The 12323-nt window shown below is 34.9% G+C and overlaps 1 protein-coding gene across 1 annotated transcript; it reads right to left on the reverse strand.

Annotated features, from left to right (window-relative positions):
- Positions 1–851: 851 nt before the first annotated feature.
- On the reverse strand, positions 852–4760 carry LOC132309416 (uncharacterized). Its single transcript, XM_059807728.1, has 6 exons — positions 4582–4760; positions 3816–4268; positions 3665–3669; positions 1984–2109; positions 1375–1484; positions 852–935 (listed from the first exon to the last, which is right to left on the reverse strand). Exons 1-6 carry the CDS (start codon positions 4758–4760, stop codon positions 852–854), a joined length of 957 nt encoding a protein of 318 aa, XP_059663711.1.
- Between the last annotated feature and the right edge of the window lie 7563 nt (positions 4761–12323).

Consider the following 12323-nt stretch of genomic DNA (forward strand, 5'->3'; position numbering starts at 1 on the left):
TGCCCCAAAATGAAAATATCTTCCAAAAGATATTTTCTTAGATACCCCTGAAATAAAATATCTTTAAAAGATATTTATGAAAAACACCCCAAGAAATGAAAAAGATTCTGAAGAATTGTGCATCCATGCCGCAATAGACACCGGGAGCAACCAGAGTACTTTCTTGCAAAAGTAAATATCCGTATTTCGAGGAAACCACTAAAGATGAAGACACGTGAAGTCAAAAGCCAACTTCGAGCATGAAAAGTGAGGTTGTGCCAAAAACTGACAAACGGAGATAAGACAGAATAGGAAAAATGACGAAAGGCGCATAGTGTCCGAAAAGTGAAAATACAGAAATAACTCGGTCCTCAAAGAAAGTTGTCAATCCACGGAAAAGAGTCTCAGAAACCATTTCTGAGCACTCGAGACGACACTAAGCGACAAGAAACAGAGCTCAGAAAAGAAAATTAAACGAAAAAAATTTATCCATAAAATTTTAGGAAAATATAAAGGGAGATAAATGACCGGGTCGTTACACTCTGGCACCTTTGAAGATTTGATGAATGATTCTAATCGGTTCGATAGCTCTCTTTTAACACTTATCAATTCAGGAGAATTTGGTCCAGAGGTGTTAAATGGAATGAAGTATTTTCTACTACAGTTGTCAACTACCATTAACAACTTCAAGTCTTCTTCTGATAATCTCAATGAAATTAAAGCTGAGCTAGTGGATGTCAACAAAGATAAGGAAAAGATTGGGAAATAGGTAAAGATTGATCATGTTAACCTTCAAAAGGCCCAAGATGCTTTGGATGATATATCCAAAGAATTTAATCAGCTGAGTGTTAAATTGAACAAGTTAACAACTATCAAAGAAAAAGCCATAGAAGAAGTGTCAAATTCTCAAGCGAAGCTGTCAAAACATAATGGTCCTTGGAAAAAGGCATTGGAAGCTGCTAAGACGTTAAAAAAATGAAAGAAAAATGCTGAAGACGTTTTATTTTTGGTTCAATCTGAATGGGAGAAGCTAAAGAAATCCTGTGATTTTTAAATTTCTTTTGAAATTCTGGATGACTGTAATTCGGCCATAAGACCTAAAAAAATTAATTTTGTTGCATGTTAAGTCTACTCTTATTTGTTATTTTGAGATAACTTTTATCTAGCCTTGAATACTAGTATCCAATTAATAACCAATCAACTTAATTAAGGCTAAATGACTTTTAAACATAAATTTCAACCTTAATAAAATGATTAGTTAATGGAAATTCACTAAGTTTCACCCAAATTCCCCTTTTTTGGGGTATTCGAGGCTTGTTGCTCCCTTATATACACTTCATAAAATGAAAGACGATATTTCTTTAAGTAACGACCATTGATAGGGTTAGGACATACCTTACCATAAGAATCCTTTAGCCTATAAACACCTCCTGATTGAACCTGATCAATGATATAGGGACCATCCCAAGTAGGAGACCATTTTCCCAACTCTGAATCTTTCTTCCCTAATGGCAATATAGCCTTCTAAACTAGATCACCTTCAGCAAATGAATTGTGCTTAACCTTTTTGTTGTAAGTTTCAGCCATTTTTCTTTTCTGCACCTGTAAATGATCTAACGCCTCCATTCTAACTTCATCTAGCCCTTCCAATTCCATGCACATAGCTTGTGTATATTCTTCAGGATCTAAATGCATTTGACGTGCAACCCTTAGGGACCAAAATGTCATCTCCATAGGTAAAACGGCATCATGCCCAATACCAAAGAATAAGGAATAACTCCCGTGCTAATCTCTTGGATGTTCTCAACGCCCATAAAGCCTCTGATAATAATTTATGCCACTCTCTTGGATTTTTGTCAACTATTTTTTCAATAGAGGTTTTTATTGACTTATTCGATGACTCGGCCTGCCCATTACCTTGAGCGTAATAAGGTGCTGAATTCAATATTCAAAAATTATATTGCTGAGCCATTACTTCAACTTCATGGCAAATAAAGACTGAACCTCTATTAGCTGTAATTGATTCAGGAATACCAAATCTGTGGATAATATGTTCCTCAATAAATTGCACAAGACTATCACCTGTAACTGATTTGGCTAGTACAGCTTCAACCCATTTCGTAAAATAATCTGTCATAACAACAATATAATAATGTTATTCTAACAATGATGGTCGAAGTTTACCAATCAAATCCATTGCCCAACCCCTAAATGGCCAGGGTTTAATAATAGCATGAAGGTCTTCGGCTAGAACTCTTTGAATAGGTCCGAACTTTTGACATGCTTGAGTGCTTGACAACCCTTTGCATAAACCATACAATTTTTCCACATTTTGGGCCAATAATATCCATGTTTATGAATCAACCATTTCATTTTTGGCCCTGCCTGATGTGCCCCACACAGCCCTTCACAAACTTCTATCATAACTCTTAACGCCTCAATTTCTTTAAAGCATTTAAGCAATGGCTCTTCAATAACACTCTTCTTGTACAACACATTATCTAATAAAACATAGCTTAAGGCTTAGCATTTAACCTTTGGATTACCATTAGGTGCTGGATTCTTGATATATTCTATAATCGATTGCCTCTAATCATCTTCTTTAATTTGAGGATTAAAAGATTCAGCCTCTAAAGGACAAATTTCTGGCATAGCTTGTTCTCAATCTTGGGCAGATAGTAATGATCTTTTTTGAATTTTTACCAATCTAACCATTAATTCATCTGGCATTCTTAAACCGGATGCAAGTTGAGCCAAATCATTGGCCTCTTTATTGTAAGCTCTTAGGACATGTTGAATTATTACATCATCAAAGCGACCCAATAATTGTATAACAATTGAATGTAGAGGTCGAAGATTCCAATTCAAACAACGAAAATCATTGGAAATTTGTTTAAGTACGAGTTCAGAATCTCCAATAATTTTAATGGCTGAAGCTTTCATTTCTAACACTATTTCAAGGCTGATTATTAACGCCTCATATTTAGCCTAATTATTAGTACATTTAAAATCCAAAAAGAAAGAGAAAACTGTTTTTACTCCTTTTGGAGATATAATAACAACACCTGCTCCAGCGCCATCTCTGGTACTTGAGCCGTCGAAAATTAAAGTCTAAGGAGTTAGGCTGATTTAACATGTTTCACCTAACTCTGAAATTTTAGGACTTATTTCAATGCATGGGTGGTCAGCAAGGAAATCGACCAAAGCTCTCCCTTTACTGATTTTTGAGAAGAAAATTGGAAAGTAAATTCCATGAGGGCTAATGACCATTTTTTGATTCGGCCACTTATGATCGGTATTGATAACATGTACTTAATTAAATCAGTTTGGCACACAATATAAACAAGTACTGGTTTCATATAAACTCTCAGCTTAAGCGCTGAAAAATATAAAATCAAACATAATTTCTCAATCGGAGTATATTTTTGCTCGATTGGAGTAAGTACACGACTTAAATAATACACTACTTGTTCAATACCCCACTCATTCTCTTGGCCAACAAGCTGCCAATTGAATCTTCTGCCGCTGAAATATACAACTTCAAAGGTTAATTCTTCCTTGATGGCATCAACATAGGTGGTCGAATAAGATATGACTTAATAGCCTCAAACAATTTTTAGTGTACATCCTTCCAAATGAACTCCTCTTCTTTCTTTAGTTTCAGCAATGGTGAGAATGCACGCACCTTTCCTGCACAATTAGAGATAAAACGTCGAAGAAAATTTATTTGTCTAAGCAGCCGTTTAAGCTCCTTTTTATTTTTTGGCGGTTAAGCCTCTATAATAGCTCTCGCTTTATTTTTATCAATTTTGATCCCTCTCTGATGTACTAAGAACCTTAAAAAGTTTCCAGCAGTTACTCCAAAAGCACATTTCAGCGGATTCATTTTTAACCTATGTGCTCTCATACGGTTAAAGGATTTTCTAAGATCAGTTAGATATTTGAATTTGGAAGGAGATTTCACTGCAACATCATCGATATAAACCTCCATGAAGTGACCGATCATATCATGAAATATAGAATTCATGGCTCGTTGGTAAGTTGCCTCTGCATTATTTAACCCAAACGGCATTACAACCCATTTAAAAGTGCCGATTGCTCCTGGACATCTAAAAGCTGTTTTAGCCATATCTTCTTCAGCGATATAAATCTTATTGTAACCCGAATGCCCATCCATAAATGACAAAATTTCGTGTTTGGCTACCGCATCAACCAGTTGATCAGCAATGGGTATAGGATATTCTTCCTTTGGAGTGGTTGTATTAAGGTTACAAAAATCATTGCAAACTCTTAACGTACAATTTTTATTCAAAACAGGAACAATATTAGAGAGCTATTCACAATATCTAGCCGTTCGAATAAAACTAACGCCTAATAGTCTTTCAACCTCTACTTTCACTTTCAAAACAACATCAGGGGCCATTCTTCTAGGAGGTTGTTTAAAAGGCTGAAATCCATCTTTTATTGGCAACCTATGTTCTACCAAGTATCTAGGTAAACCTAACATCTCATCGTAATCCCCATGCAAAACAACCCTTATATTCTTTTAACAAAGCAATAAAGGTTGTTTGCATAAATGGATCCAATGAGGGGCTGATATACGTTGGCCGAGGTTCTTCTTTTGTTCCAAGATTAATTTTAAGTAGTGGGTTTTCAACATCGGCCTTTAAATCTTCTAATTTCAAAGGAGCATCCTCTAAATCTTTCAACTGAATTGCATCTTCGGCCACTATTTCTTCTTCCATTTGTTGTTCAGCAGCTAAGTCAACCACATTAACCATTCAGTCATTAATCACCATCAACCATTTTTCTGTCAAATAGGCACGAAGTCTAGCCAAACTTTACTGAAGGGCCAGCTCCTTCTCTTTCTTCTTTGTAGAGGCATCAAACATCATCAAGTTCTGTTAAAGTAGCCTTAGCATCCGACCTTTGAACAAAAACCGTAATCGGTCTCTCAAACTCTTCACAAAGTTCTTTAATATCTCTTGGGGTTATTTCCTTCTTCCATGTTGCCCCCAAGGCTTCCATTGATTTTCAATTGTAATCAGCCTAATTGGGCTGACATCATCCCTCATACAATTGTGCTTTAGCCGAATTGACACTTGCCACAAACGGTTGTTTATCTGTCCAAACTATCTCCACTTCATCTCCATTCCAAAAAATTAAAAACTGATGTAGTGATGAAGGGATGGCATAATTGGGGTGAATCCAATCTCGACCGAGTAAACCATTAAAAGCTGCATCAGTCTCTACCAAAAAGAAAACTGTCATATATATCTTGCTTCCAACCATTGTTTCTAGTGAAAGAACTCCTTTTGCTTGAACCACTGAACCAGTAAAACCGCTGACAATCAAATCAATCGGCATAAAATCATCCTCTGTTTTATTTAGAAGTTTCATTATCTTTGTAGACAACACATTAACAGTTGAGCCATTATCAACTAACACCTGGGAGATCTAAACTCCTTCCAACCAGATTTTGATGCAAAATGGCCTTAAGTGCTGACATGTGATGGTGGTTAGTTTCTCCAAAATTACTCTTGTTGGGCTACTTCTTACTAAAGTTTCCTCTAATTGGTATTGAACCTTATTCTTCACATAACATAACCTTTGATTGTTTGGCTATTTTTTTTTAGGGGCGTGCCAGAGTCTTTTGACTCAAATTGAAGGTAACCAAACTTATCCTTGATCGAAAAAGGAAATTAGTCCTTATAGAAACTCAGGCGATTTTAGGAAAGCAAGGATTACCACTTTCCTTTTGGGTTCTTTAATGCCTCAATGAACAGGACTTTTGTAACAAAGAATGGAACAAATGAAGGGAGCAAAGGATACTGCACAAACGTTCACTAATTCCATAAAAATAAACTTACAAAATAAAATATGGAGAGGACAGAGCCAAGCGTCCAATTTTATTCCATAAGTGCAATTCCAATACAAGTTTACAAGTATAGGAATTATTGATACACTAGAATTCTACTCCTAAGGAAAGAACAGAATAAAAAAAATACATGTAAAGGAAAGAAAATATAAGAAAGATACTACATTGTATGAAATTACGTTATGTTGGTCGGGGACTTCTTGCGTAGGATCTCTCCATCAATATTTATAGACTCCTTAGTTAGTTGGCAACGTTTGGTTTTGGCAATTCCAACTCCTCTGTGAATTCAAATTCAAACTCTTCTTTTAAATTCAAACATCATTTGTTTAAACTTATCTTTGCACCAATTCTTTCTCCAAAAACACGTGCCTTTATTATCACTCTATCAAACTTACATACAAGATATAGCCCTTTGATGATGTGGCATTGTATGTACCACACGGTTAAATGAGGAAATTGCTTCAAGATATATATTATCACATATTAAGTGGAGTCACATACACGTGTTGCCATGTATTGACCCAAATAAAACCAATTCCAGATATTGATATAGAAATTGTTTTTGTCCTTGAATAGAAGTCAGAGAATAATAAATCTCAATTAATAATCCCTTTTTTAATAATAAAATAATTTAAACCAATCTACCCATGTTGTGGGGCCGAATTAGAAAAAATTATTTTAGGGTGCAAACAATGCCCCCCCAGCTCCTTAAAAATGAGATCAAATCGAATTTTTGAAGAGGTGAAATTGATATAAAACAATTTAAATCAGCCACTAAGAATTTATCGTACTAAATTAGCCACTAAAAATCGACGTCTCTAAGATAACACATATTCATCATAATTCAATAGCAATGCCAAGTGGCCAAACCTCTATCCAAGTATTTCCAGTCTTCAGTACTAACCATAACGTCTTTTAGCCACTCTAGATTTACTTTCGACCGCTCAAGAACCATTTTTGACTGATGTTGAATTTAGTAATAATGTAATGACCCGGTCATTTTCCTCCCTTTCCTTTTTCTCAAATTTTACCGATAAATTTTTTTCGTTTAATTTTCTTTTCTGAGCTCTTTGTTTCTCATCACTTCGTGTCATCTCGAGTGCTTGGAAATAGTTTCTGAGACTCTTTCATCTGGATTGACAACTTCCTTTAAGGGCCGAGTCAATTCCACATTTTCACTTTTTGGACACTATTCACTTTTTTGTCTTTTTCCCCGTTTGTCACTTTTTGGCACAATCTCACTTTTCATTCTTGAAGTTGGTTTTTGACTTCATATACCTTCATTCTAAGTAGTTTTCATGAAATACGTACCTTTACTTTTGTCGAAAAGCTTTCTAGTTACTCTCGGCGTCCATAGGGGCATGGATGCATAGTTCTTCAGAAACATTTTCTTTTCTTGGGGTATTTTTTTATAAATATCTTTCAAAGATATTTATTTCAAGGGTTTTTAAGAAAATATCTTTTGGAAGATATTTTGATTCTGGGCAGTTTTGCAGTTAACCCTTTTTGTAGGGGCCATTGTGCAATTAACGAAAGTTATTGCAAAATACCTCGTTTTGAGCCTGGATCCTCGTATGGGATTCATTTTCACTTTTTGTCGAGTCATGAACTCTTAGAATTCCATTCCGGTCATTTTCCCCAGTCTTAGGGATTTCTGACCCCAGTTGCCTCCGAACTTGCTTGGGGCATATCTCTCTGCTCGGGACTTAGTTTTTGACGTCGTTTCTTCCGCTGTGCATATTTTCTCATTTCAATTCTTTTTTGTTCACGAAGTTTCACTATTTGAGCCCGTCTGCTCAAATTTCACTTTTCCAGACTTAGCGAGGCCCTTTCGGGGCACTTTTAGGGTTTTACTATAAATAAAATGTCTTAAAATGAAAAATCACTTTTTCATCATCTTCCTCCCTCTCTTGGCCGGCCATCCATGGCAGTCATGGCTACCACCCTTCTTCCTTCTTTTCCGGCCACTTCCCTCGTGTAAAATGTTGTAGTGCCTTAGTGTTTTATGTTCGCCTTGACATGCTCTACCTTTTTCCCTTATTAGAAACTATTTTTGACCATTTTTTGAGTTCGGGTTTGAAGCCAAGTTTGGATTTTCATGGTACCTCCTTGGTGTTTAATGGTCAACTCGTTGTCCCCGACATAACCTAGGAGTATCGTCGGATTCGGAGCACATTTCTTTCGGTGTAGATTTGAGATTTCATTTTAAATTGAGGTAGGGGGTGTTATAGATTATATTCTTGATGTATTACATGCTATTGATGCTTATACAACTCATTTACATGTCTTTGTAACAAATCTAGAAAACTTTATTATTTATTTTTCTTATATGAGATTTGATTCTCCCAGTTGGTTATACCTTAGTTTAAACATATGACATGATATTAAATTACACCTTGATATGATCATTGACATATATTAAATTGAGAGCTTTTGGATAAGTATTGAAGTTTTTATTTAATATTTTTCTTGAATGAAAGTTTAATTCATGTGGTCTTATCTAACTTGAAATTAATATGTGATGTCATATTATATTAGGTCCTTGCATACTCTTCAACATATGTAAATTTGAGAGTAATCGGAGAAATTTTAAAATCTAGAGATAATTAATTAATTTGATTAATTAATTTATTCCAAGTGTACTATTCACTTCATTGGATTTTTGACTTGATTTTATTGATGTACATGTCATACACTTCTACATATATTAAATCAAGAATATTTGATTAGGTTTTGAAACCTTTCATTTATTATTTTTCTTGTATGAAGGTTTAATTATCATAGTTGTTTCTTGCATGAAAAATTCTTGTAACATGCTAAAAAATAAGTCTTGACATGTTTTATAACATACTTTAATTTGAGAGCATTTGGATAAGTTTCAAAATCTAGAGATTTAATTAAATGAATCAATTAAAATCTATTCAATGGTCCCATGAGCATGATTAAGTTTCTAACTTGGTATTCATGACTTCCTTGACAAGTTCCTTCACATGTATCAAATTGAGAATAATCAGATAAGTTTTGAGACTTACATTTATTTATTTCCTTTGAATGGAATGTAATCCACATCGTTGTATCTTGTATGAAATGAACTTGTAGCATGATATTGAACTTATCCTTGATATGGTTTTTTGACATTTCACATGCCATTAAAGTTGAGAACTTAAGGCATGACTTGTGTGTTTCCAAAATCTTAGTTGTGCATGGAGTGTGGTTTATTGCATTATTTGTATCTTGATACATTCTTGGTTGCACAACTTGTTGATTTTGGAACTTGGGATATCAATCAAGAATTGACATGGCTAGGACTTGGTTCTAGTATAGGAGATAGAGAACTCCCTATATTATAGTGTGCACTAGGGGAAGGTACCCATGGGTTAGTAGCCCTAAAGTGATCCCAAGAGTACGGTTTTAATCTGGGCGATATCCGAGTATCCACTTTGGTTGATTTCAATCTTTAAATTTCAAGTTACTATTCTTTGAAGATTTAAAACTTGTCGTGCTATGTGGAATGTTTCAATCTTGTTTAATTGTATAGATTTTATGCTTCATCTTTGATTTCACTCTTTAAATTTTAAGTGTTATTCCTTGAAGATTTAAGAACATTTTCGTGTTTTATGGAATATTCCAACCTTGTTTCCTTGCATAGAGTTTATGCTTTATCTTTGATTTCACTCCTTAAATTTCAAGTGTTATTCCTTGAAGATTTAAGAACCTTTTCGTGTCTTATGAAATGTTCCAACCTTGTTTAATTGCATAGATATTATGCATTACCCTTGAATTCAGGCCTTGCCCTTGTCGTGTTAATTGAATTGTTTCAATCTTATTAATTTTCTTAGTTACCTCGTTTCATGTTACTTTATGCTATCGTGACTTAGGAATGATCCTATACATGTAACTTTACTTATATTTTAAGTGGCATGGACCACATGTAATGATTTATATCAACATGCAAAATCTTTAAACCCTTAGATTTCAAGTGTTATCTCTTGAAGACCTAAGAACCTTGTCGTGTTATATGGAGTATCTCCTACCTTGTTTAATTGCATAGACATCATGCTTACTTCATGTATTTAGATCTCATTTAGCATACTTGAAACTGTGCACTTGCTTTCTACATCTAGATTAGTATACTCGTGTCTCGTATACTTGCTTTGCGTGTTTCCGATCCCGTTTAGTATACCTGTGTTTTGTATACTTGCCTCGTATGTTTTCATCTTCATTTAGTACACTTGTAATCGGTATGCTTGTATGTCATGTATCTCACTTCAACTGCTTGTGTAACTTAGGATGATCCTTGAGTCTCACTTTCACATAGACGTCAGGTGGTATGAGCCCCTTTGACATGTTTCACCTTAAGGTGATAATATTGTAAAATGCTAGATTTATGCATGCTTATTTTCTACAAGTAGCTTTATGCTACTCACCCCAAAGTTACTGGGGTCATTTTTCAGGTACGAAGTCTTGGTTCGTGATGCTTATCATTCCTTGGATGACTTGCAGCTTTTAAGTTTCCATTTCATGCAAATGTTAGCATAAAATATCATTTTGTAGTCTTATATGACAAAACATGTATTTTTGTTCTAAATATGTAATGTGTACATAAGTACACCTTTTGTAATATATTTGACATATATGACATGAGGCCAAGGGCCAAGCATATTTATATTTGTACTTGTACTCATTTGGTGCCAAATTTTGTTTAAAAATGTATTTTTATCAACTTTGGAGGTTTGACATGTCAAATTTTGTAAATGAATTGTAATGAGGCCATAGGCCATTGTAGCATGTTTATAATGCCATATTACACTTGCGTGTATGTTCACATCATCACACAATTGCATATAATATAAATTGATCATGCTATGGGGGATGCAAATGAGACATAAGAACTTCTCTTCATTCATGGTGCATAGCAGGTTCATATACACTCTTTCGAGTCATTTCGGCCTACTGAAGTGCTACTTCGGTTGACCGATGGCTTTTGGATTTCATTTGCATAGTAAAAAGTCATTTTCCAGTAGCTTATGTATTGATTTTGTTCATTTCGGTCGACCGATGCTTTATTTCAGCCTACCGAAGTGACTTCTACTTAACACCCAGCTTTTTGGTGTTTTTCTAATCCTTTTGGTCGACCAAAATGGCTATTTCAGTCGACCGAAATAGCTTTCACACTCCAGCCTCTTCAGTTTTGTTTCAGCACTGTTATTCCGAATTCAAACGGTCATATCTCCTTCATTTCTAATCCAAATAAGTAATTCTTGAGCCTAAACTCAAGGATTCTGAGACAAATTTCCAATGGTATCAATTCCATTCTAGGATTCATATTATAATGAGAGTTACTCATGTTTTAGTGAGACAATGTCAAATTTTACTTGAACCGGGAATGGGAGTGTTGTGGGATTCTTGGCCAAAGTTCTTAAAACCTCTTAGAATAATGTGAGGTGATTAGTTTAGGTTGTGTGGACCTTTTTGACTTATTTGGAGTCAAGTTTCTTTTCCTATTTGAAAATTTGACCATTTTGGTGTTGATTAACGAGTTTTGCTCATTTTTCTTCATCTTGTCGTTTCTCCTTTGTTCGGACTCCAAATCATGCGATTCTTGAGTCCATCTTGATTAGTTTTTCATTCTCTTTCCAATGGTGTGCTCGATGGCACCCAAATCCATAATTTTAAAAATGACTATTTTGTCCCTAGGGGCTTAATTGTTATTTTTCCTATCTCTTACTTACACACTTTATTCCTTTAGGTTTTGTAACCTCATAGAAGGTCATCTTAGGGTCTTAGAGGTGTGTTGTGCCTTGGGAGACCATTGTCTTGTTTCTTTCTTTCACATCTGGATCCGTTAACGGGTCAATCTTCGGTTCATCACTGACGCACTGGGTTGAATGAAAACTTGGGTCGTACAGGTGGTATCAAAGCGTTTGGGTTCGAATACCTTAGACGACGGGTTTTAGGTGCATATCATGGTCACGTTGTTATGCTTTGATATGTCATTTGTATCTTGATAACATGTCTTATTTGATAATATGTCTAGTATGATAACATGTTCACATGCTCAGGTGTTTTGAGACATCTATTATTTGTTAAGCATGCTTCATGTGTAGATATACTTCTTGATAATATGTTTTGATTTGACAACATGTTTGTTTGCTTATGTGACAAATTGTTTATAAGCTTACTTTAACTGTCTTAACATATGATATATGCTTGTTGCCTTAGCACATGGTACCTGTTATTTATTTTAGTACATTGTATACATTTGTTCATCTTGACATGATTATATGCAGCATATCACCATGCTTTATGTTCTTCTCCTGTATACACTGACATGCCTTATGTTTGTGTGATTTTTACGTCTACAAGGACTAATGCGAGATCTTGGTTCGTCTAGCTATCGACGTTAAATTTAGCACTCATGGGAAGCAATTCTTTCAATTTCCAAGCTTCCCACTTTCAAGTTGCC

Source organism: Cornus florida, unplaced genomic scaffold (genome assembly GCF_030987335.1).
Source record: "Cornus florida cultivar Cherokee Brave unplaced genomic scaffold, ASM3098733v1 CherokeeBrave_3.0.0_Hap2_Chr05, whole genome shotgun sequence".
Classification (NCBI taxonomy): Eukaryota; Viridiplantae; Streptophyta; class Magnoliopsida; order Cornales; family Cornaceae; genus Cornus; species Cornus florida.

Coding starts and splice junctions, on each gene's coding strand:
- LOC132309416 (XM_059807728.1), bottom strand. CDS start 4,760: ATGGTTAATGTGGTTGACTTAGCTGCTGAACAACAAATGGAAGAAGAA. Junction 4,269..4,581: donor AAAGAAGAACCTCGGCCAAC/GTATATCAGCCC, acceptor TTGTACGTTAAG/AGTTTGCAATGATTTTTGTA. Junction 1,485..1,983: donor ATCAATTACAGCTAATAGAG/GTTCAGTCTTTA, acceptor TATTGCCATTAG/GGAAGAAAGATTCAGAGTTG.